This window comes from Anabrus simplex, chromosome 1, assembly GCF_040414725.1.
Source record: "Anabrus simplex isolate iqAnaSimp1 chromosome 1, ASM4041472v1, whole genome shotgun sequence".
NCBI lineage: Eukaryota > Metazoa > Arthropoda > Insecta > Orthoptera > Tettigoniidae > Anabrus > Anabrus simplex.
Genome location: NC_090265.1, coordinates 507,140,515 through 507,167,548, shown reverse-complemented (window position 1 = coordinate 507,167,548; position 27,034 = coordinate 507,140,515). Strand labels below are relative to the sequence as shown.

Genomic DNA, 27,034 nt, shown 5'->3' with positions numbered 1-27,034 from the left:
TCAGTGTCTCGGATGATTAATTTTATGAAGAGAAATGGGTTCTCTCTTTGACGAAGAACAACATTATGCAAACAAAAATAAATGCTGAATGATTTCAACCAAAAAGTAATTGATTTTCACCACTTTGTGATTGAGAAGCATAGAGTTAAGGAATATTTGCTCTCCCAAATAAGAAACGCAGATCAGACGCCAATAAGTTTCGACATGCCACAAAGTCGAACAATCGATACGAAACGGACATCGAGTGTTACTGTATGCACTACAGGAAGCGAAAAACAATGATGCACTGTAATACTTTCTGCAACAGCTGACGGCAGAAAGTTTGCACCTTACATTGTTCTAAAACGAAAAACAATGCCGAAAGTAAAATTTCCGGGAGGGATCCACGATCGTATCCAGGAAAAACGGTGGATGGACACGGTTTGGGAAAATTGAGCAGGGTCCCTCCTTTGATGCCCGGCCCTTCTCGTAATGGAGAGTTTTCGTAGTCACCTGACGGAAGACACTTAGAAGTTATTGGAAACCATGAAAAGCGATTTGGCAGCAATTCTGGTGGACTGACGTCGGTACTTCAACCCTTGGACGTTTCAATAAATAAACCATTCAAGGACATTGTGCGAAAACTTTATCAGTGCTGGATGGCGGAAAATGTGCACGAACTTACCCCAACAGGCAAGATTCAGAAACCACCTGTAGAATTACTTTGTGAGTGGATATTGCGCACTTGGGACCTGATTTCTTCGAAGGTGATTGAAAAGAGCTCCAAGAAAACAGGAATCTCGAATTCGTTAGACGGGAGTGAAGATGGTTTCTTATGGAGAGATGTGAGCAGTGGGAGTGAAGATGATTTCTTATGGAGAGGTGTGAGCAGTGATAACAGTAGCAGCAGTTCTTTCTCCAGTGCTGGTAGCGAACTCCAAGACGGTGCCCTATAAAAGGTAAGACTTTTCTTTTTTTGCTGGTATGTCATTATTAGGTACTTACATGAACTGAACTATTAAAAGTTTCAATAAATAAACCATTAAACTGCAGGTTATATCGTCAGCTCGTAATGGGAAGAGAACTTTCCAGTGTCGGTACTTCAAACCTGTGTCTCCAACTTACCTTATGTACCCTACCTGACTTTCAGAAAAAAACGCATGCTGTAATTTTATGCCAAATGACGATAACCACAAAAAAAATTAAGAACAAGTAGTCACAATGATGCAATATGTTTAATATCCCTTCAATTACTCTTCCAGAGCAGGGTTACTTAACACTGACATAAGTCTTTCACATTTAAGTATCCTTAAATGTAAATAGACTTTTTCGTGACTTAATCCTTCTACTTTTCCACCTTGGACACAGGAGGCCAAGTGGCTACCCAGGTGTACCACAAAATCAGTCAAGGGATAGAGGCAATGAATATCTCTTGTACTATTGCGTTTAGACCAACATGCTGAGTTTAAATAGTAATTCAGTGTTTTCCCTTTACTTTCTATGTTGCAAAGAAAGATTCTGCATGAACCCTATTCTAATGCTGAAACTGCTTATTAATTTTACCAACTAAAATGATCAGAAATGTGTTTTAGGAATAAATGCTTTTTTCACCGATCAACATATTTTAGAAATCTTTCCTTTTCAATGTCATTATGAAAGTAAATAAATTCCTTAATGTTATCAAAATTTTTGATCAGGGCTTGCATAAATTCATATTTTCATCCTATTTTCTGATCAAAATGATCCTTTTCATGATTTTTAAATTAGTCGAATGAATAGTTCGATAACATTACAATTTGAAAAACTCTAAATACTTACTGCTCTGCGAGCCAGTACTGGTGGTATATTGACCCCATAACCCACTGGAGCCCATGCTGCTCGCCGAGTGTAATGAAGCATCTCCACAGAAACCACTGTCTCCTTCCAAGCTACTTGTAGGAACTTTTCTACATATCGCAGTAAAAGGTACATCCAAAGGACCACTGCCACAAGTGGAGCCTGGAAACAAGAAACAATTAATTTCCAGTAATAAAATTAAAGATTATGATGACATGAGTAGTTGTTAAAGAACCAAATGTAGCAAAAGTAAGGATAAATCTTTACTTCAGTGGCTCTTGTATTGCAAATGAATCGACATACACTAACCACACAATTTGCAAGAAATTCCAATGGTGCAAAGCTATTTTTTAAAAGGGGAGTATCAATGCCCGATCCTGATAATATTAAATTTAATCGATTTATGTCCCGTTTTCTCAGGAACTATCCAAGATAATAAAACAAAACTTTGACAGGATATAGATTCACTGATCTACAATCTTGGATATATGTTTGTTAGGAATCAAGATATGACTATTCTAATGAAGTTCTTAAAAATTTATGTACTTAAATTCTTTTAAATTTCACTCTACTACTGTATGTAGATCTACATACACATAATAATGTTGTTAATAAGCAGAAAAAATTTCAGAGCTCTAGCTAAAGCAGTTTCTTAGAAAACAGGAAACATTTCAAAAACAATGTAGTTTTTCAGATATCACACTTGAAAGTTGAAGTAAAGGAAAACTAACTAATGAATGGAGGGAGAGCCTAAAACACTCCAGGTCTGTAATCTTTATCTTCATCCAGGTGCAGTCTCTTTCTCCGTCTGAGGGATCTTGCTGCTTCTGTTGTTTTTTAAACCATAATTTTATCCTTGGAGACTCACTCTCTATCCAGTTGTTGTAAGATTGCTTGTGGATATAGCCAACTTCATTCCAAGATGCTTCAGAACCATTATTCTGCCTGCATTGCCTTCATTGAAGGTGATAACAGCGTCATTGATCGCAGTCTTCAGTGTTTTCAAGTCCACAAATACGTTTTTGGACACCCTGGCCCGTACAACATTTTTGAAACTCATTTACATTTTGAGTTTTCCAGTGAGGCATTTCTTCTTTTTTTTTTTTTTTTTTTTTTGCTATTTGTTTTATGTCGCACCGACACAGATAGGTGTTATGGTGACGATGGGATGTGAAAGGCCTAGGAGTGGGTAGGAAGCGCTTGATGATGCTTGTTGTTTTAAGGGGCCTAACATCGAAGGTCATTGGCCCATGGTAGGAAGCAGCCGTGGTCTTAATTAAGGTACAGCCGCAGCATTTGCCTGGTTTGAAAATGAAAAACCATGGAAAACCATCTTCAGGGCTGCCGACAGAGGGGTTCGAACCCACTATCTCCCGGAAGCAAGCTCACAGCTGCGTGACCCTAACCGCACGGCCAACTCGTCTGGTGGGGGAATTTTTTCAGAAGGTCTGGATGTCCTAAATCTCTATATGTTGGCTTCAGTACTTCTCCAACAGGGATGGTGTTTCTGTGGGTATATTGGTAAAACGGTTCCTGCTGCCTGAGCGGTATTTACACCAGTGAATTGAACACAAGTTGTGTAGTGATTTCTTATCACTTGACGTCTTGTGGAAGAAAGCTGACCACACTTCGTTCATTGCTGGACGCCCCAACCTCATTCTCTAGATGTAGACTTCCAACAGGACATGTTCCGTAGAATCTATTTCCCTTATTTCTTCTCCTCTTAAATAACCCCTTTGGTGGAGTCATATTTAAGAGAGAAACACAAGTCAATGAGCAACAAATGCAATTATACACAACAAAAGACGTAATGCATCTTACAAAATGGGGATGCTGCCATGCTTTATACTATAAACAGGAAATATTAACACACCAACCAATGTAGCCAACATATGCAGCAATTTTTTTCTATAAATCAACATAATTTATCGCCTTCTAGAGCAAATAGTTCCTGAGATATCTTGTCTTAATTGAACAAGTGCTAATGTATCCTGTGTAAATTACATGTGCAGTACATTATTTCAAAATAAATGAAAAATACTCACAGTCAACCAAAATCAATGAAATATACATCAAATTAAAGAGAAAACTCCACTTTTCCATAAAAAACAAACATCTAATTTTTTTTACCCAGACCACCTTTTGTACTTCCCTTAAGAGAGAGAGAGATCACGCAAGGGTTGAAGCACCTCGTAACACCTGTGAAAGTAACCATGGAGAGCAACGAACAGAGAACAAAACTTACTGCAAATCAACAGTCCATTAATCTATCTAATCCCTTGATACTTTTTCCTTTTGGGATTTCATGGAGAACATGTCTAAATTAACAAATCAGCAACCACTGAGAAACTCAAGAACAATATTTGAGCATAAACTGATGTGTTACTAGAGCCAAAAACTCTAAACAAATAATGAAATTGAGAAATTGAATAGTGGCCCTTTGAAAAACATATTTTTTTCTCAAGAACTGAGCATACACATTTGCTGCAGAAACATTGGCCTTTTTTGAAAACAAAATGGTTGTAAATGATTCAAGCACATGCATGACTTCTGCAACACCCTCTATATGAATAAAATGTCACCATATTTAGTAGGAAAATGGTTAGATAATAACACATATTGAAGACTACAGTATTCCTTTTACAAAGTTCAGGATGTTTGTTTCTAGTTTGTTCATGCACTTCTGTTAAAAATTCTGTGTCTCTGGCATATCCAGATGTGAAGGAAGGAAAGAAAGAAAGAAAGAAAGAAAGAAAGAAAGAAAGAAAGAAATGAATGTTTTCAATTACTAGGGATGCAATGTAATAACTCACCTGTTTTTAAATCTGAACTGGAAACTTGTCCTGTAGCATAGTCACTTACAGAGTTTAATGAGCTGCCATACGAGTCTTCTAAACTCTGATCACTTTAACACGAGAACATATTATCTATTAGGAAATTACTGAAAATCATCACACTATGGACACATTGAACATGCAAACACAATGTAGCATTGAAAAGTTATATAACCTAGGGATGAGCCTTAGGGAAACTCCATTGGTTTGTAAGACAAGAGAAGAAACCTCACTTTCACAAACTCTTTCTCTTCTAAAACTAGTTATTCACCGAAGGATTTTTCAATATAACTTTCACAAGCATTACAAAAAGGTGAGATGGGCAAGTACAGTACATGTGCTGTTTAAGTAATAAAAAAATAACAGTCTTTATATGAAAAGACAAAACAATACAGTTTTAAAGTATTAACTTTGATGGTAAATGAACTCTGAGGTCTTATATAACAAGTATAAATGTAACAAGAGTATACTGGACATCTACAAAAAACAAACTTTCAAGTTCTAGTCCTAATGGAGAAGTACAATTTTAATCTCCATTAGAGAATGTAAAAAGTTTACTGCAGCACCACTCTAAAGGGATCTTGCTGCCTGCTAATCAAACCTGAGAATTTTAGTAACTTAACTAGCATTCTTGAATGAAATTGTATCAATCTGAGGAGATAAAGAAGGAAAGCAACAACTAACCAGAAAATAATGCAATTAAGAGCACCATTTACACAAAAGAAAAGGCTTCACTTGAAACATATAATAGTGCATTTTTTTAGAATGCATATAAGATTATCCTTAGGGTTGCATATGTAAAGGGGGGAAGCTTTGTTCTGCAGTTCATTTTTATTATTATTATTATTATTATAAAGAAAAGGAATTTTTGTTCAGCTTAGTAAAATAGAGGGGTGACAACTGTTGGAACACCATATAGCAGACCTCGCTATGCCATTCTCAGATGCCAGAAAGAACCTTTGTTTACTGTGTTCTGGTTTATGTCAAAGAGTGTGGGAATGACACCAGAATAAAACTTTGTTTCGGGTTTTCTGGCAAACATCAGGGAATTTTGGAGAACATCAGAGAGTGTGAGAAATATTCAACCCTTATGTAAGAAGACGCAAAGACTGCTTGTTTAAAATTCTGCACATGACTGGTCAATTGATTTTGTAAAATTCTGCATGTGATCAGTCAACTGGTTCCCGTTTTGGAAGGATGCCGCATGCAAACGGGGGTTTTGATATCTTAAGATGCATCAATTCTCATCTTGGTCCTCCATGGAGATAGAAGTGTTTGTTTCGAACTTTGCTTTGATGGGGAGTTCCGGCCAGATGGGGATAAAGTAGATTTTATTTTCATTATCATGTCTTAAATGAACTTGTTTCTCCTGCAGGAACTGTCAGTGGCAGTCTCACATATTCAATAATTTTATTTAGTCGAAATAGCAACAGCACTTTTCAGCGCTGTGACACATTTTTATTTGAGAGCAGGCAACTTGACCATGTAAATCGTAATATAAAAGTAATCACTATCAACAAGGATGAGAAGGTCCACCTATTCAATGTCTACTCAGATCCATTTTCAAAATTTGAGTATATCTCCAGTATATTCAGTATAACTATGAGCAACATTCCAGTACATAATGCTATGAACTTTTGAAGTCCTTTAGGAAGAATTATACCATTGATGATTTCAGGTTTGTAACTTTTTGCCAACAAATGCATATTTTGTTTTTAGTAAATTCAGTTAGCCTTGATTTTTTAAATACAAACAATTCTGTAACATTAATACAGGGCCTCCCAACTCCCTTCACAGTCCTCCACTCCACCCATTGCTTTTAAATCTCTTTAATTAGAAAATGTATACAACTCTTGCTTTGGAAAAAATACAATCCCAATGAATACAAAATTATTTGTAAGACTATTAAAACAATTACAAGACAAAAAATTCACAAATTGCCAGTTTTATATAAACAAAAAAAAAATTGAATTTATAGCTTCATTCTATAGTACCGTACTGTTCGTTTTCAATTTACAATGCTATATTACACACATACAAAATATACTTGAAAAGTCCTATCTAACATCACTGCTTAAAAGTGACAATGCACTTCTGGCTGTTTGGATCACTTCGTCAACACTTGCATCCCATAAACACAGCCAAAGAAAGCGTATCACATAACACACTGTGGAAGTAAACCGTTCATGAATAGATTCTGTACCAGGCTTATTCTAAATAAAAACTTGTTCTAGGTAATAAGTCACAAGAAAGACATACATTAAATCAATCACTTATATATGTATCACAGAAAAGAACACAAAATGTGTTATCCCATATACAGTAGTTTTTATGTTTTATAATATATGTAATGTACAAAATGTTGTGTACTATGCTATACAGTTTATACATTTTATAACAAATTTGTGAATTTTTATCATATGTATTTAATTATCAATTCACAATAACTATAGCTTATACTCAATAGATACACAGTTCTTCTGTCTCTTCCTTAGCACTGCATAATACATCGTTTCTTCAATTCTATATGTTTTATTTCTCCTGCTGCTAACTTTCTTTCGGCTGCGATGTTATCTGTACTCTTTTTATACTTTTCTAAAACTTCATGTATCAATGTTGATGCATTTTTTGCTACAGGGATCATCTTTTTTAAAACACTGACAGCTAATACTCTACCAGCTGGAGATACTGCATCATACACCAGACGCTGTGCAATCAAGCTATTTTCATGAAAATTCTCTACTAAGCATTCTTTGTTTGTTGAAAAACCTCTTTCTACAGAAGTGTTGCTGTGAAATAAAACAAGCACTAATTGTATGACGTGGATCAGTTCTTTTGAAATATTGTGTTGAAAATAGGCGGCACTAAGAAAATCGTCCAATCGATCGGTTTTGAGATCAAACTACTTGAGATACTTCACTACTTCATCCCTTGATGAGAAATCTAAGTAGTCTCGTTTTGCAATATCAGCTTCCGTAGGAGATAATTGTTTTGTCTCAAAAAGATCTCCTAATGCAGCAGTTACCCTGCAGATCCCAATAGACAAATTGGTCATAATTGCAGGATTGAAGCTGCTGCCACCTCCAACAAACTTGAAAGGAAGGGGCTTTTGACAAAAATCTCCATACATATATCAACAAGAAGTTTTCTGCAGTCACAATAGAAATTAAGAACTTTCACATCTTTTATTCCCTTACCTTTTATAGCTGCTGAGGCTGCAAATCCAATGTCAACAGCATGGAAGGGCTTGAGGTTTTCTGTTTTCTTCAAATCAATCAAGAGAAGTTTCTTACTAGAATTTGCTGACTCTAAAACCTGGTTCTTTACACTTCTTCCAACAGGTCTTCAAGCATAGTATTCAGATCAGAGAACATAAAAGGCAAAAGAAGATCATTACTCTGATACTTAGAGAGATACTGTTCCAGTTCAAGGGAAACAGAACGCATGAATCCCAACTGTGCTGGGAGCAGATCATTTCTTACAAAATTTTTTATAATTCCAAAGTTTTCTGATACAGGAGGCTTTTCCTCAAAAGCATCAACATACTTCTCAATATGTGGCAGCATTTTGACTGCTCTTTCAATAACTTTTGAGTTTTCGACCCATCTGATAGAGCAGAACTTCAGAGGAAAGAGATGTGATCCTGTTATGCGTTTGTAATCTGCACATCTACTTGAAAAGTCCTTGAAGAAGTAATATAGGGAGCGCAAAAATCTTGTATGTTCCATTCAGAGTTGTTGTGTGCTGTTTTATATGCACCATGAATAGTGTGCAAGGAGCATGTACCAAAATCCAACAGCTCCGGATCTGAAGGTGAATCACCTAAGTACTTCTTTAGATCTTCCAAAAACTTCAGGTTTACATTCGGCCCGTCCATTGATACTTGCAGTAGCTTTTTCACATCCAAACCAGTGTCTTTAAAGTTTTGCAAATATGTCGTCAGAAGGTCCTCAGCAGTAGCATGACCTAAAAATGCAGATGTAAGATATCTTGTTTGAACTAAGTTTCCATCCCAAAATCTAATAGCCACATCCATTTGACCCTTCTGAGCAACAGAATTTAAACTTTCATCAAAAGAAATACAGGTAGCTTCTGTGGCTCAGGTGGCAGCGCACCGGCCTCTCACTGCTGGGTTCTGTGGTTCAAATCCAGGTCACTCCATGTGAGATTTGTGCTGGACAAAGCAGAGGCAGGACAGATTTTTCTCCTGGTACTCTGGTTTTCCCTGTCTTCATTCCAGCAACACTCTCCATTATCATTTCATCTGTCATTCATTAATAACTGCCCCAGAGGAGTGTGACAGGCTTCGGCACCAGGCACAGTTCCTATCCTCGCCGCTAGATGGGGGCTTCATTCGTTCCATTCCTGACCCGGTCGGATGACTGGAAACAGGCTGTGGATTTTCATCAAAAGATATACAAAAGCAATGACACTTTGCAACCAAGTTTGTCAATTCATTTTGAAAGAATGGACCCAGTCCATATGTAACTAGGTATCCAAATTTATCCTTGTGCAACTTGAACTTTTTTGTGATTTCACTGTAAGGAAACATGATTTTTAAAAGATCACTACAAATGCCAAAACTTCTAGCAGAGGAATGGTTCACAACTTGAGTAACAGCCCACAATATTTCTGCAATAATAGCTTCATCCTTGATGATATAATTGTTAAGAGTGCTTCTAAGCACAATACAAGTATGCTTATCATTAACAACTGAAGTTAGCACTTCACAAATTTCAGCTTTCACTGGAACAGAGTTTGTAGTTGATGGAGCAGCATTCGCAGGAACAGAGTCTGTAGTTGCTTCTTTGCCAGGTATCATGTGAAACAGATTTTTGCTGGAACTTGAAGCGTTTACTTTTTCGATGTACCTTTTGCCTTTGGCATGAGATCGAACTGCAGACACCCCCCATGTTACTAATATCAAAACTAGTCCTACACAGTTATCACTTTCCACTCTCAGAAACCAATTCCAATCTTAATTTATTGTTCTGTCTAACCAGTCACATCTGAAAGATGTCTTTCCTCTTATTTTACTCACTGACTCTGAAATATAAGTGCAACACCAATGTAAGTTAGTTTTTTTTTTAATAAGTTGTTTTACGTCGCACCGACACAGATAGGTCTTATGGCGACGATGGGACAGGATAGGGCTAGGAGTAGGAAGGAAGCGGTCGTGGCCTTAAATAAGGTACAGCCCCAGCATTTGCCTGGTGTGAAAATGGGAAACCACGGAAAACCATCTTCAGAACTGCCGACAGTGGGGTTCGAACTCGCTATCTCCTGAATACTGGATACTGGTCACACTTAAACGACTGCAGCTATTGAGCTTGGTTGTAAATAAATAAATAAATAAATAAATAAATAAATAAATAAATAAATAAATAAATAACAATGGATGATTTATATTATATGCATAATACAGGCTACTTGAAGTATAGCACATAATATAATATAATGCTATTTGCTTTTTGCTTTACGTCACACCGACACAGATAGGTCTTTTGGCGACGATGGGAGAGGAATGGGAAGGAAGCGGCCGTGGCCTTAATTAAGGTACAGCCCCAGCATTTGCCTGGTGTGAAAATGGGAAACCATGGAAAACCATTTTCAGGGCTGCCAACAGTGGGGTTCGAACCTACTATCTCCCGAATACTGGATACTGCAGGCAGGAGTTCTTTAACCAGGGTAACCAATCTACTGACATGAGGCTGATGTATATGAGCACCTTCAAATACAGTACCACCGAACTGAGCCAGGATCAAACGCGCCTACTTTAGGTCAGAAGGCCAGCGCTCTACCACCTGAGCTGCCCAGTCCGACAATATTAAATCGGTTGAAGGCCAAAGTATGACTGAGATCCACAGTAAAACAGCAATTTTCCATATTCTTTGGACGCATCAGAAGAGATGGTGTAGAAAAAGTGGCATGGGAACTCAAGATGCTGAGGGAGAGCTCCAGCAAGGTATGTGGATCTAATTAAATAAGCAGCTGATGCTTCTCTCCAACAGTGCATGAGAATGATGGAAGATGATATTTTTGGGACAATATAATGACTACCATTACAAATTAGTCTATAATTTTACAAAACCCGAATTGGGTTATTGACACAAAAAAAAAAAAAAAGAACGGAGCACTAATGTTATGTGTGGGGTAATGAACGGAACATTAATTATATTTATGGGGAAAATTTTCTGATTTATTTACACTGAAAAGTGCAAATAAAAACCATCTTTAACAATATGGCTATACTGTCTGTGGTTTTCTCCCGAGGTATTTCACACTCTGCAGAAAAATGCTGGGTTAGTAACTTATTCTAAATCTTGGTGGATCTACTGAAATCCTGACACTAATAAAATTACAGTTACAGCACACATACTAATAGAGGCACCGCAACAGCATGAGTTATCAGACACCAATTTACATACTCGAATACCACGAGGCCAATGGCCTAATATGTCTTAAGCAACTAAGACTAAAAAATAAATAAATATTTTACACTGACCAATAAGAAGTGTTCTTCATCTCTCCTTCTGCGGTAGAACTCCAGAGGCTACTCCACAAGGATTATTACATAAAATGTTACTTTAAATGTTGCTATTCTCACTTAAAAATGATTGTGGAAGAGAGATGTGTTCAATACGCTTGCCAAGGACCAACCCGCTCACCCCTAGAAGTATATTCACTTTTATAAGCTAAATTAGTGGTCCAAGCGCCATTATCCATCGCTTCTGCCAAGGATCACGGGCATTGGCCGATGTTACCAACCACGGCAAAGGGTAACAACTAAAGAGGCCAGCGAAGTTTGAAAGTGTCATGGCGTCGGACGGTAACCTTACACTTTCCCAATTTCTCCTTTCATCTCGAGGCTTATGGAAAGAAATAAAGGTAATTTATTAGCTTTAATGTATTTTTTATACATCCAGACCAATCTCTGTCATGAGAACAGTGGCCTCTTTGGGGCCACACTCTCCCGGAGAGGCTCTTTTCTATCGCCGCAGCGCATACTGTCTGCACGGCAAGGAAAAAGTGCATAGCCATATCAAACCAACAAGCAACAGTTGGTAGCATTGCTATTCTACTCACCTCTATTTACCTCAGCACTACTAGTGGAAACCTAAGTATTAAACAAAGGACAGTCACTTCGCGCGCACCACATAGTATAGCCTCGTGTTACTAACATTGCGGAGTAGCCTCTAGAACTTTGCCACTAGCTTTTCAAATAACATCCACCTTACTTATACACTAATCATTAGCATCAATTAGCCTCTTCGAAGCCATAAACCTAATCCTTTATTATACGCCCCTCAGCATCAGCGACATTATTTTGAAAGGTAAATTATATATATCCTACTTTGTATTAGAGTGATGTATCAGTTGCCATTGTCAGGGCTAAGGATCCACAATCTGTCCCAAAAAATAAATGTAATTTTATAGCAAAATATATGAATAAAAGTGACTTTTTTATTCCACCAGCATCAACAGTCACTGCCTTTGCCTGATATTTATAATACATTGGCACCAATTCCATAATTCAATACAGGTAGGTGTGATTGCCACTTCACGGCTTCTAACCTGGGGTCTTACGCCCCAAAACCGCCTTTGCTTAATCCAGACCAATGCCTTTGTCACTAACCTACTCTAATATATCCAGACCAATTGTTTTGTCACTAACCTACCCTAACGTATCCAGACCAATATAGGTGTCACGCGGGATACTAGAGGCCTAGGGCCGCTTAGTGGCTTCTAACCTGGGGGCTTACGCCCCCAGAACCCCTTTGCTTGAACCATACTAGTGGCTTTGTCACTATCCTATCCTAACCAATCCAGACCAATGGCTTTGTCACTAACCTACCCTAACATATTCAGACCAATTGTTTTGTCACTAACATACCCTAACGTATCCAGACCAATGGCTTTGTCACTGTGCGAGATTTGTAAATTCAAAAGTAGCGCCGCTGCACTATGACTAGTTCTTTAGATGAACAGTTGGCAGCCCTGTCTACCGCACGATCACGACCATCGCGAGAAGTGAGAGAGAGAGAGAGAGAGAGAGAAATAAATGACAGTGCAATCGCGCCTAGATGCGTGTGCTGGAAAATGGTAAGTCTTACTGAACTTTTGCCAGCCAAAGGAGTAGTCTACTGAACAAACCCACACACTCTAGAGGAATTAGAGGCTTATCAAAGTGATGTTAGGAAATGTTCCCCAGAATTTCCTTCAAAAGACAAATGATGATATATTGTGACGTTTAGAATGCCTGGTTAGCAAAGTAGGTGGCTACATAGAGTTTCAGTATGCCAAAAGGATTCTCATTAACTTGAGAACAGAACATTTTTTATTTTGTGTATATCTATCCATTTGTAATAAAGTTATTACCATTTGAAAACGGACAAAAATTTCCCACCCAATCTGTATATTTTTAGGGGAGGTTTGCGGGTCCCTCATCTTGACATTAACGAATCACACTCCCACAAGTATTATGAGATAATATTTACATGATTAACCTTTCAAAATAAAGTAATTTATGCTGGCGTGTGAATAGGTCTACTCAAGTTTTACCCACTTCTCTTCTCAACTGAGTCACACCAGGGTGAGTGCAACTTGTTCCAGTAGCCCAAAACAATCAAATATCTGGAATACTCACTTAACGATTTGTCATCATAGTCTCCTTCTGACTTACATCCTGCACAAGTTTATTTGTAGTTATTAAATTTGAATAAGATTTTAAAATCAAACATCTGAGTGAAAGTATAAGTAGCCTATGCCAGTTCCAGATATTATTGCTGTAAGTGTGCCATGCCACTTAAAGAGAAGACAAGTAGTTTACAGTGAACTGCTATAACTATTTCCTAGTAGCTTATGATGGAGTTACTATCAGAGCAATACCTATTACTCGCACACTTTTTAGTGATTGATTTTTGTACAGGGGTGAGGAGTAAGGAGGGAGCTATCCTGGTTCCGGTAATACTGCATGGAAATGAAATCTGAATTTAATCGATAATATGATCGACCAATATGAATTTTCTAAAACTTTATTATCTTAAGCCAACAACTGTGTCACACACACACATTATATAGGCTAACATTTCTTGATGCAAATCTTGTTCCTAGCATGAATTCTATAGTTTGGCTTTGCTGTGTAAATGACAACAGTACTAGTACGTAATTTACGCCAGATGTCGCACAACGATTCATAGTTCGTGTTTCAAAGGTTACCGATTCTAATCTCGAACATAATCAAGATCGACCGATTCAGCACTAGGGTGTCCATCTATCACTAAAAAGTGTGCGAGTAATAATTATGCTCTAGTTACATGAAAACTTGTGAGATATAAAGGATGAAGATTTACTTTCTTCAATTTCCTCAAGATACCGAGGAAACAAGCCATCTTGTATGGAATACAACTACGCCTACTGCACTACCATTTACTATTATAAATATTAGAAATATGATGAATGTACACACCTGAATATTGGCAAAATTTGAACACCAGTAAAAATAAGTCAGTCATAAATTTACCTCACACGTTTACTCTGGTGAGTTGCAACAGGAGCAAGGAATACTTTTGTATACATAAGACGATCTGGTGAGTTCATTTTATGCACTTTGAGCATAGTTCCACGAAATTTCATAGCCACTGATCCAAAGATCATCTCTCTCATTAAAGTTACATCTGAATTTGGTCTCATATACTAGAAAAAAAATAGAAAAAGGATCATAATACAAATGCATAAAATAATGAAAATCACTTATCATGCATGCATACTAATCCCTTTCAATCATGAATAATCAATACCACATTTATCAAATGACAATATTCAAAACAGAACAGAGCACGAGTACTAACTCACTAAACACATACTGCTGCAAAACCTACGCAGAATTCTTTAAATATTTCGGTACAAAACGAAGTGTGATGGACGAAACAATACGTCGCTGTAAATGTATGTCAAGGGTAGCAATGTTTTACTGACCTGATAACCGTAACCATTTGTTATTTCAATAAAAGTTTCAGTCTTTTTACTCCCATCACTCTTTGATCTAGTTCCAAATTTCGTCTTGGAACACTGCTGACTTTCCATGGCAGTTTTCTTGACAGTACTTGAATCAAACAACAATTTCCGTCCACGAGCATCGCATTCCCTGAACAGCAAGACTCGTACTTGTTCTTTACTGAAGTTGAAAGGCTTCCAGCTAAGAAAGAATTATAACAAATACCAATTAACAGTAAGAACAGTAATAAATTTCACCCGTAATGATTGGAATGATGCCAGATTAATCATAAGATTAATATAGACTTACCTTACGGAATCATTTTTACCAAATGACACATAACCTTGTTTAGGGTTCTTCTTTTTAGGCGGAAATAATCTGTTTAATAACGCCATATCTACTCAATCCCAATCACACAGAAGTACAGTCTTTATCACATCTTGGCGTGAGCTAATTTTCTTCAGAAGTTCACAGCTATAGGTCTATATTTACGTACGAAGTAGACTGTAAATAAATGTCACGTGTGATGCTTTCACAAGTCAGTCATATGATTTTTGGTCACCTGCTGGCAAAACATCCGGTGAAAGTAAAATACTACTGCCACAATTAATTCCCCTAAGTCCAGATATACATGAAGAATGCCAAGAATAATTTGGCCATTTATACAATTATTGAACTTCCAATATAGTTATTTTAAAAATGTACATAATATACGTGAAATTTGTGGTGACATTCCACGGATATGAAGTATATAATATGTAAATCTATTAATTAATTTTGTGACAACGTTGGCTATAACGGAAACCATGCTGTTTTATACTTCGCAACTTTGTCGGAAGATGGCAGGCAGTGTAAAGAATAAATGTTTGCTTTAAAATAGGTCAGGAGAGTAATGGACAGGACGTAGTACTCCCAAAATTCAATAGATGGAAGCTACATTCTAAGTTCTACTCAAGGTGGTTCTACTACATTCACTCGATTGGTCGGCATCGTGGGCGAGGGAAATCGCAATGAATGTATATGGCGTCATTGACTTCGCAGAATTTTTTCATCATTGGGTGATGACGAGACTGATTTCTTATGCCATTATCTTAATCCGCCGTTGTCAGCATGCAGAAGATGACGTTCGCACAACTTTTGAATGAATGCCACGCCCTGTAACATAACGATAATTAACTTCTGGCACGGGTGGATGTACGTCGCCTATACTGTAGTTATTTTGGTATACTGTGCCACGTACAATCATTCTTGATGTCTTACGCCCCTTTGTATGTCTTTTTATTTTACAGATCTAGACAGGCGGTGAAATAATCCTGGCTGCAACGCCCAATCCTCGGTGACTGCAGATTATGTTCCCTTTTCACAATGTTGTTAAGTATCGTAGAGTTCGTAACGTAAGTACAGTATACACTGCGGTGTTTTATACTCAGGTTACAGTACCGGTAATAGTATGTACGGTACCGGTAATGATACAGTAGAGTCTCGATTATCCGACTTAAACGGGACCTGCAGTACGTCGGATCACCGAAAATGTCGGATAATACGGAATCACTTTGAAAATGAACTAAAACAAACAGGAAAGCTATACTGTATTATGTACTATGTTTTACGGGACTCTATTTATTGACTTATTAATTCAATTGTACAGTAGATGCAGTACTCTTTTCTTACTACGCCTGTAGCCAGGTGCAGACGTCTTGGCTTGGGCTGCAAGAGTTTTGATGTCAGCATCTTGAAATTCAGCCCATTCTCATCACAATTAAAAATCTGATCACCGGATAATCCTTCAGCTAGAATTATTTCTTGAAATTGTCTTTTAAATTTCATAACCTCATCGGATTTAGCTGACAGTTTTTCTCCATAGATATTAAGCTACCCAATGCCGTACCGTTTTTTTCCACCGATCAAGCCACCCAGCACTGGCAGTAAAATTAGGGTCCCTTTATTAAACTTCTTCTGGATATACACCGCCATTTCTTGCAGAATGGGGCCAGATATTGACAAGCCCTTTTCCTGGTTTTTAGTGAACCAAAGAAATAGTGCTTCACTTACTTTTTCGTACTCACATTTTTCATTGTTTTTTTCTAATTTTCAGTGCATCACTTGTTGCTCTGATATAGCACCACTTTTCAATTTATTCCCTCGTCGTTTCCAGTCTCCCACTGTAACACGTCCAACAGCATAATCTGAAGCCACTTTTTGGAGAGTTTCCCCTTTGTCCAGTCTCTTTAACCCACTCGACTTGTCTTCCACAAAAACAATCACTTTCTTAAGTTTACTCGCCATACTCACAGAGGATATGAAAACTATAACATCCCCACCCAACCAATACTACATTGAACAATCCTAGCGCATGACTGCCAGTGCTTGTCCAACAGTCGCACCCTCCACACCCCGTGTCCCAGAATTGCATCCACCTAAAGTTCAAATTAAGACTACCAGTGTCGGATAACACGAAGTGTCGGATAACCGAAGGTCGGTTGAGCGAGACTCTACTGTATCAGGAAAGTCTGAAAAAATGTTCATAATATCAAAAGTTCCCAGAAGGAAATCATGATTCCATTTCATCGATTGCAAATGCTAAAAACATCCAAACTCTTTAGGCCTTTTCAATAGTGAAATTACCATCGTAGCCCCAGTATGACAGTGGACACCTTTCCAAGACGCTGACGGCTAGTGCGCCCTTGAGGCACCTCTGCAAACCTGCTATGTAGGACAATTTATTTTGTTCATGCTTAGGTACCCTAAATTAGTGGCCTACTGGCTGAAAATGATCATTTTGTCATATAACCACCACCCCACATGACACTACAGCCCTTGAAGGGCCTTGGCCTACCAAGAGACCGCTACTCAGCTCGAAGGCCTGCAGATTGCGAGGTGTCGTGTGGTCAGCACGACGAATCCTCTCGGCCGTTAATCTTGGCTTTCGAGACCAGGGCCGCTATCTCACCGTCAGATAGCTCCTCAATTCTAATCACGTAGGCTGAGTGGACCTCGAACCAGCCCTCAGATTCAGGTAAAAATCCCTGACCTGGCCGGGAATCGAACCCGGAGCCTCCGGGTAAGAGGCAGGCACGCTACTCCTACACCACGGGGCCGGCTCATTTTGTCATATAGTCCTTTTAATTCCATTGCAACTCTTCAGAATATAACACCCAAGTTCTTACAGATGACAAAAAATAGATATCGTATCAATATTTCACGATTCGCATGTTACAGGAAAACTATTAATTACACGTAAACCGAGGCAAATAAAACTCATTTTAGCAGCTTTTTTTTTTCTTAAATCTATTTTAAAAATTCCAAACCCGCCTATATGTAATATGGAAATGACGTAGGGAACGTCCACACTGAGTCCCAAAATGGCGGCTCCATAAGTAACATTCGCATCCTGACCTGTGTAGGCCTGCACAGCCCTTGCCTTTGGCTCTCACACGGCCATTTCAAAATCGAGAGGAAAATGAAATGGCGTACCGTATGGCTTTTAGTGCCGGGAGTGTCCGAGGACATGTTCGGCTCGCCAAGTGCAGTTCTTTTGATTTGACACCCGTAGGCGACCTGCGCGTCGTGATGAGGATATAATGATGATGAAGACGCCACATACACCCAGCCCCCGTGCCAGAGAAGTTAACCAATGATAGTTAAAATTCACGATCCTGCCGGGAATCGAGCCCGGGACCCCTGTGACCAAAGGTCAGGACGCTAACCATTTAGCCATTGAGCCAGACAATCGAGAGGAGTTGGGTCCGTAGACGCTGCTCTGTAAATGCCGCGCACTGTAGCCTAATCAAATGCCTTGAAAGCCAGTGAACCAAAAGTGAAACAAGATTGCCGGAATTTGTGTGTTCCATTTCAGATGCGACATCGCTATTAGCTGGAAGTTCCTTCTATTATTAGCGGTTATTAAACGTTTCTAATGGTAACTTATTGTTAATAATAATCTTTGTTATTCTTTGGAAAACCTCTCATTTTGTTACAAACTGCACTGTAGGGTGAAATAACATACTACAGTACCGGTATCATCTGTCAGGATTATATGACACAGTGTGCCATTTTACAACCATAAATTGGACTAAGAAAACTACTGCAAGTTCTTCCAAGTTTCAAGTATTTGAATGGTATTTTTAGAATACAATGGCTACATAAGCTGACATCCAATAATTCTCATCATATGTATTGTTTTTTGTGGAGATGGTTGGGACTTACAGCAGAAAGACTACGTGTTAGTCATGAGATGAACAAGCCATGCAAAGGGCCATCAATGCTGCAAACTAGGAGGAAATTTGCTCGTTAAAAGCAGCCAAACAATTGGGCGTAACGCAGGCGACTTTTAGTAGGTATGACAGAAATCAAAACAAATTGTTGGTGTTAGTAAAGGATTAGACAGGTTCCATTTTGGTATACCTCACAGATTTAATAATAAGAAGAAAATGGCTGGCTGGGACTGGCTTAAACGTTTCTGGAAACGCAATCCAGACTTATCGGGATTTTTTCAATTTTTTTAACGTCGCATTAACACATTGAAGGTTTTTGACGACTCAAGAATGGGAAAGGAGTGGGATTGGCAAGGAAGCGGCCGTGGCCTTAATTAAGATACAGATTCAGCATTTGCCTGATGTGAAAATGGGCAACCATGGAAAACCATATTCAGGACTGCCGACGGTGGGACTCGAATCATGGGCGCCCATACCCAGGGGCAAGGTGGGGACGCGCCCTCCCCCCTAGCTCTCAAGGAAAGCAAAATATCTAATATAGTCAGGTGTTTTTCTTTCAAGAAAATTATTTAAATATCTGTATTACGTAGAAGTGGTAGGTGATACTGTGTGTGGTATTCTACCGTGGAATACAAGTCGCCATTCATCTTCCAAAATATTAAAAAATACTACAAACCCCCAGGTCTAGTTCCCCCCCTACAAACTATCCTATGAGTGTCCTTGATTCGAATCCACCATTTCCCGAATGCAAGCTCACAGCTACGCGATGTATCTTTACCGTGTCTCGGTTACTGCAACATTATTACTGTTCAAGTCTTGTTTCGAACCTGGATTGTTCGTATTTTGTTACCGAAAGATAGATTGTATATGAGGAGCTGAAGTAATTACTTGTTAGCATGTACATGATTATATTTGTTGTCCACCCCTCATGTAGGCTACTTCCCCAGATTATGAGGCGCATAAGCAGACATGTCTCCCTCTGTCGGCGGCTTGTCGTGACGTACTCGTTTCCTTGTTTTGTGTGGTTCTTTGCAGTTTAATATTGTTTTGTATTATCGCTGATCTTGATTTGATCTCTCTGGTATTGTAGGCTAGAGGCGGCAAACTATCGATAGTAATCCCCATCGATATTTTCCGATTTTATGAGTTCAACTATCGATAGTAATCGATAGTTTTCAAAAAGTGGAAGGAATAATATCATTATGCCTGAAAATAGAATATTTATTGAACACAATGCACAAAAAATCAGTAGAAAGCACAACTATTTCATGCTATGTAATTTCTGAAATTCAAATCGGAATCATTCATAAATCTCTTCAGTGGCACGTCCGAGACATTCTCGGGCTGCACGCGCTTGCCCATAACGTGATCGCCCGAGAAATTCTCGCTCAGCTGCAGTGTTCATTTTGCGATCGCCCGACATATTCTCAGGTATTGTAATATATTTGGAAAAATGTTTTACAGCAATCTCAACAGATGGCAGAAGAGTTTTCAGTTGCTTTCATGATATCTTTGACCTAAAATGTGCCTTATCTTCTCTCGTCTACATACAGTCACTGATAAATCTTATTTTTTGTCCCGTACTGGCATCAACTCAACTAAGGTTAGGTTGAATGGAGAATCCCACCTTCCAAAATGCTAAATAGTATATTTGCCGGCACTGAAGTCGCAGGTACACAGAGATTCTTAAATGCACATCTATGAATTGGAACAAACTCCTCACAAGTTAACTGCAAACAGCTGCACAATTTCTGTTAGCGCGTAAAATAAGCCAAAGAGGGGAAAAAAAAAAAAAAAAGATCGTTGACCATCCATAATCGCTATCGATAACAATCGATAGCACCATCGATAGTTTTCTGCCTCTATTGTAGGCCTTCACATCTAGTTTTCTTTTGACTGTGATATTAGGGCATCCAGTGTAAAAGGAGTCCTTCTTCCTTCTTTCATTAAGTTCTTTCACTGCATTTTCTCATTTCGATAGTCAGTTAAACAATTTTCCTTGCTGTACCCGTCGTTGATGGGACAATCATATAGCATGTGGAAATGTATATAACTTCCCAACTACTTTACTTTCAGCCAGTATTCGGGCATGCTGTTTTACTCAAAGACTTTAATATTAGTTTTACTCGGGAGAAGAGTTGCAGCAGAAGAGACAAAACACATCACAACAATGGTCAGTGTAGTATTGTTGATCTGTTTTATGAGCTTTCGATGTTGTAGGGCTTCCCATTAAGTGACATTAGGGCATCTATTTTTCATGAATCCCTCTTGTCTTATTCTTCAAGCGATCGTTCCTTTACGAATTTTTCTCTCGTTTTTTATAATCTTCACATTATTGCTTGTCGATATGGACCGATGACCACGTGGTTGTACACCTTACGACTATAATGGCGGAAAACCATCGCTAGTTAACACGACTGAACAATATTTCCATGTTAGCAATGCTCGGCGTTGATATGGATTGAGCAACGAGAGTCTAAATGCATGAATTGTGTTAGGTGGTGGTGGTGATTATTGTTTATTGTTTTAAGAGGAAGTACAACTAGGCAACCATCCTCTATATAACACTAATCAGAGAGAAAAAATGGAAAGGATCCGACACTTCGAAAAATGAAGGTATCGGCCCTTGTTTTCCATGGAAAGGGCATGCAAATGAAAGACTCCCTAGGCCTCCTCCATACGTAATACCGTCGGGGTCAGAAAAGAACAAGAGTTGACCAAGGGAGGTCGATAAGGATAGATGAAAGTGAGGAGCTGGGCACAAGTAAGTGGAAGCAATGCCAGGACCCAGCTAATGGCCCCGTGGTCGCCAACCCACGCTCCAAAGTTTCCCTGAGGCCTCTTTTAATCGCCTCTTACGACAGGCAGGGGATACCGTGGGTGTTATTCTACCACCCCCACCCACAGGGGGTTGAATTGTGTTATCATAGTCGGTACAGTAAAACTGTATAAGACATGAATGATCAGAAATTGCATTCTATATAGGTTTTGTTGTGTGGTCGATAGGACCAATAACATTGGAATTTAAAAATTATACTTTAGGCGCCTTCCCCTAAACTACCATTTCATACAGCGTGAACAAAATTATTTATAGCCTGGATTGTAGACCCTCATTCGCCGACTTCATAAACCAATTTTCATTAAATTCTCTTCTGTCATTTTCTCGTGATGCGTATACATACATACATACATACATACATACATACATACATACATACATACATACATACATACATACATACATGATGAACCCGAGTGACTTAGGCCCAAAGTCAATCATGATTTGATTTATGAAGGGAAATAGTACATTTATTGAAATACAGAAGTGTAGTTGAAAATAGCTTTGTTCGTAGTACAGTCAGAAACTGTTGCCATCTATCAGGCGCATGCGCACATTCAAATTCGCGTTCGTAGTAGCGATCATCAGAGTTGCTGACTACTAATGTGTTGTTCGTACAAACTTTTCAAACTGTTGGAAGCCATCAGCAAACCGTTGGAACAGTTTCTGATCCTGGACGAAAACTCTTTCAGTCAGCGAGTCAGAATATGCGCGCGCATACCCGCTGCCATCTATGTTCGTTTCGTAACTGACCTGAGAATTACTTCACGGCCGTGATTAGTTGCTGAAGTAACCTTACAAATTAAGTAAAATTTACCAAATATGAAAATATAAATATAACCCACTTCTGTATTTATGTCTAAGTATAGCCTATATATTCAGACTTTAAACTAATACTACTAATACTATGTAGTCATTCACGTTGTTATCTTACCGTGTTTATCAATTTTAAAACCTGAAGTTTCGAAAAAATCCTAATTAATTTCTGAAGCTTACAGAATACAAAACACGTTGGTTCAAAACAGCAGACCTTTCCAACCACTTCCGTTCGTAGTGGAAATTAGCTCGTCATATTTCAAACTAGTTGCCAACCACGCATGCGCATATGGACGATAAATCGAACTATCACGGATTCGTTCTGTGAACAAACCTAATATTTCATCTGTGTAGTATTGAAATATGAGCTAAGGAACACGACAGACTGGAGCCTGACGGATTTGGAATTCGACACAACAACATTTAGCTACTTCACAGCAGGGGATCCCATTAGTTGGCGATCACGAAAAATACAAGTCCACAAATAAGTCTTGGTCAGAAAGAGAAGGGGGTAGTTTGACACAAAGGAATCTTGCAACATGAGTAGTGCGCTGGGATATTTTTGGCGGACGGAAATTTCCGTGACGTCATGGAAAGGTACAGTGGTTGCGAGAACATTCGCTAGCCTAGGTTATCGCAGGTGGAAACTTAAATCACGTGACCACTTGCAGGCCAATCACGAAAATTTAGATGGAGACTCAGGGATACCATCTTAAGAGATGATGGTTGAGATATTCTCGTAATTTCAAAAGTAATCAGTAATAAATTATTGTGAGTACACGGAGCAATGTAATGAATTTATTAGATGTCACGCATGGAAAAATAATCAATAATTATTGGCAAATTAAATAAATTGAAGGCTGGATTTCTTGGAAACCAGACAGCTTGAATGTCATTGGCTGGACGAAAACCACGTTGTAAGGGACGCTTCCAAAGGCGCGAAATGTGAGGAGCTAAATCCACCCGTATCTCCTAAATCTATGATCGCCAGGAGTTCATATTTAATCCAGCAAATAAGCTAGAGGAGTGGATTAATTTGATATAAATTTTAACGTCCAATTCGGAGTGCAAGTGCCGATATTAAAAATCCACCCCCTCCCTCATGGGTATGACGTCAATGAATCCGCGAGGGAAAGCTTCATCCATATATACGGGCGCAAGGGATACTCGCAACCACACTTGAAATGAATCTCTGGAGCTGAACCGTCGTTCGCAGCTGACTTCAAATCCGTCGGGCGTACAGTAACTCAACATTTAATGGCGCGAGCATCCGCCAGTACTTATAAAATGTGATCGCGCTCAAGCAACATGAACTGGAAGTAGTTAAGTTGGGACAGTGTTTGCCAGTTATAAATATCATAGTGAAGTCAATTAATTGCATTGTAAGAGTGAGTAATATAAATTGCACCGCAGTAAGTACGTAAATAACATATTGTGTGACGAACAGTACTTTGAGGGAATAATAGCCTGTACTTTGGAATATCGAACCGCTATCAAGAACACTTCAAGAGGGCCGTATGAAACAGGCGTATCGCGTCGGACGACATAAATCGCGACGGGCGTAAAATTCGACACACCGTCGTACGTGTCCATGTCCCTGTGTGCGGTAATTGGACGAAGCTTAAAACAGTGTAAAATATTAAATTTTTGGGTCTAGGGTATTAATTTGTTTTATAAAAGTAAAGTTTTCAGTGTTAACATTGTCAATGGTGAAGTATTGTGATAATTAAGGTATTAGTGTAAAATGGTAATGTGCCAGGAAATCATTTGTGGAACTACGCCATCAAGAATGGAGGAGTAATACGGCGGATAGGGGCCGAAAGGAGCCCCTCATCTGCCAAGCTGCAATGGATTACCGATAACTAAGATGAGTACTAAAATGTAGATAATATTTGGGAAATGTTAGCGTGATTGAAAAAATGGGAATAATTTGATTAGACTTGGTTACCTTCTGTAACAAGATGAGTCGCTTAACGACCCCATCCTAAATTTGTAGCACGGACGGTATTAAATAATAACAATGTAAATAATCGGGTCTTTTTATGTATTCAGTTTGTTGTAGATGTAAATTTTGTAGATATAGGGTAGTAAGTTAAGTCATGCATGCATTCATATTTTGTTTGTAGTCAAGAATATATTTTTTTTTACATTTGATTTTATCATAGTCAAATAGACCCGATATGTGCTTTTCTGTTTGTCAGTTTGACGAGTTATGTAATAACATTGAAGGAAAGTCCAGCCTTGTCATGCCAAAGTAAAGTTGTTAAATTTGTGAGAAGCGATATTAATAATAATAATAATTCATGAGAGATTGGAATTTTAGTGAGCCGTGCGTAATAATAAAATTTAAGTGATCAGGTGTTGAGTTTATCGGATATCATTTAATGACGGAATGTCGTTTTTAATTCGGAATTACAGTGTGTGGTAATTTAACTTGATAAATTAATAATATTGAAATTTAAGATCGGTGCTAATAATCCGTACATGTTAATGAACGTGTGGTTTAAATTACGGTCCAATATTTTTCTTTACGAATAAATGTCGTGTCTTAAATTTGCAATTCAGTAGCCGGAACACGTAGGACTAATATTACGAAACCATGATTGTCAAATTTTGGTAAATATAATTTCAAAATGTTACGATTATTTGTGGAGAACGAACTAAGGCGTAGATCAAAATGAGATAGAAAAATGTTAAAGGATATGCAGTCAGATAATAAAAGGTCGTACGATGTCAGAAGTGGAATAAATAAGTCAGTTGATAATTCTGAGAGAAATAAATGAATCAAGGAATATTGAGATAGAAAGGGATATAAATTCCGTACGAGAGACACTTAGGATATTGAAATGAGTGTAAAATGTACGGGCAGTGTCACAGAGAAATACTGAGTTACGTAGCGGATAGAATTCGAACCCGTGACAGCATGTACGAAATAAATCGACTGCGTAGCTATTCGTTGAGATACAACGGATCTAAGGATAATGAGAGTTCAGAGTCCACATAAATGATCGTATATTGTAATCATTGTAATGACGAGTGATGACAATCATGATGCCGTGATGATAATAATAATAATAAATATTGCAGATAAAGGGTTGGACCGCCTTGATTAATTGAGCGTTGATAAAGATGTTAAACGGGAATCTAAATGAGAATATGCAACCGATAATAATAGTAACAATGTTAGGACGATGTCAAATCGTCGCGGTCAGATTAATAATAACTGTCATAATAATAACAGTAATGATGTCGTTGGTGGATCAGTAAAATAATTGTAATCGCGAACGATATCCTAATGCATTTTTGGCGGAAGTGACCGGTTCATTAATAATAATAATAATCTTGAGTGACGTTAATAATAATAATATCTTGAGTGACATTAATAATAATGATAAAATCTGGGGTCACCTATTCATTACTAATAATAATAACCACAAGAGGGATATAATAATAATAACAGTAATAACCATTAGTGTTTGCGTCCCGCCTAATAATGACGATATTAATCAAACGTGACAGTGCCAGGAACCGTTGAGAATAATAATAATAATAATAATAATAATAATAATAATAATAATAATAATAATAATAATAATAATAATTTCAAGGATGATAATTTCGGGGATGAATGAATATTCTGACGATAGGGAATTAATTAATTGGTGACAACATCCCTCTACTCGTATGTTTGAATAATAAGAATAATAAATATTATAGTCATTTGTTAGCTCGTTATTGTACGGTTTCCGCACGGGACAGGTGACAGTAATACTTGGTGTGTTTGTTTACTTCGCTTATGATGCGAGGGGAGGTCATCGGCACGGTATTTCCCACCGCTTCTCGTTATCTCATCTGTGGCAGTAGTCTACTGAGGCTACTTTGTAACATTTCAGATCATGTGTAAATAAAATATAAATGCTAATTCAGTGGTATGGCATCAGCTGGACATCGTAAGATAGGAACTGTCCGTGTAATCCATTTTTCGTAATTCACGAGAATCATTACCCAGTCCGAGTACCGGTCTCGGAAAAATGTATATAGCCGGGGTACGTCATCTTAGTTAAATCGAGAAGCCGACCGTAACATGGGTTATGCTCGGGCTCCCGATAGAAGGAAGCTATATCCTTGAACAACGGTTCGATTCAAATGGAATCGACCCATAAGTTATACTCAAATTGTAATTTCTTCCAGAAGCAACCCAGCAACATATTGATACCACTTGCGGTATAGCAAGTGATTTATTTATGTAACATGTGTGGAAATTTAAATATCATTGTCAAATGCATCAAAGTTTCGTACATCGGATGGCGTAATAAACTGCTCCTTCTGGCAATTATTTCAAAGGAAACCATTCTCATAATCTTTTGTTGTAGTTAGATTATACCCTTTTTAAAGTTAACAGTCACTTCCTAGTCCTATCATGGAGTCCTTAAATTCAAGTTTACAATCGAGCTTTCCCCATTTTAATTTTAATTGCTCCGTTCATTCCCGTGTTCTATTATGCCTCTATATTTATATA

At 38.1% G+C, this 27,034-nt stretch overlaps 1 protein-coding gene across 1 annotated transcript in view; it reads right to left on the bottom strand.

Moving 5' to 3' along the window:
* LOC136857028 (folliculin-interacting protein 2) overlaps positions 1-15,157 on the bottom strand; it is a 79,262-nt gene extending 64,105 nt beyond the window's left edge. Inside the window, exons 1-5 of the mRNA XM_067135374.2 lie at positions 14,956-15,157; positions 14,628-14,847; positions 14,173-14,345; positions 4,629-4,720; positions 1,798-1,977 (exon numbers count right to left, since the gene is read on the bottom strand). Of these exons, the coding sequence (XP_066991475.2) occupies positions 1,798-1,977; positions 4,629-4,720; positions 14,173-14,345; positions 14,628-14,847; positions 14,956-15,041 (751 nt within the window). The 5' untranslated portion in view covers positions 15,042-15,157. The remainder of the gene's footprint in view (positions 1-1,797; positions 1,978-4,628; positions 4,721-14,172; positions 14,346-14,627; positions 14,848-14,955) is intronic.
* Between the last annotated feature and the right edge of the window lie 11,877 nt (positions 15,158-27,034).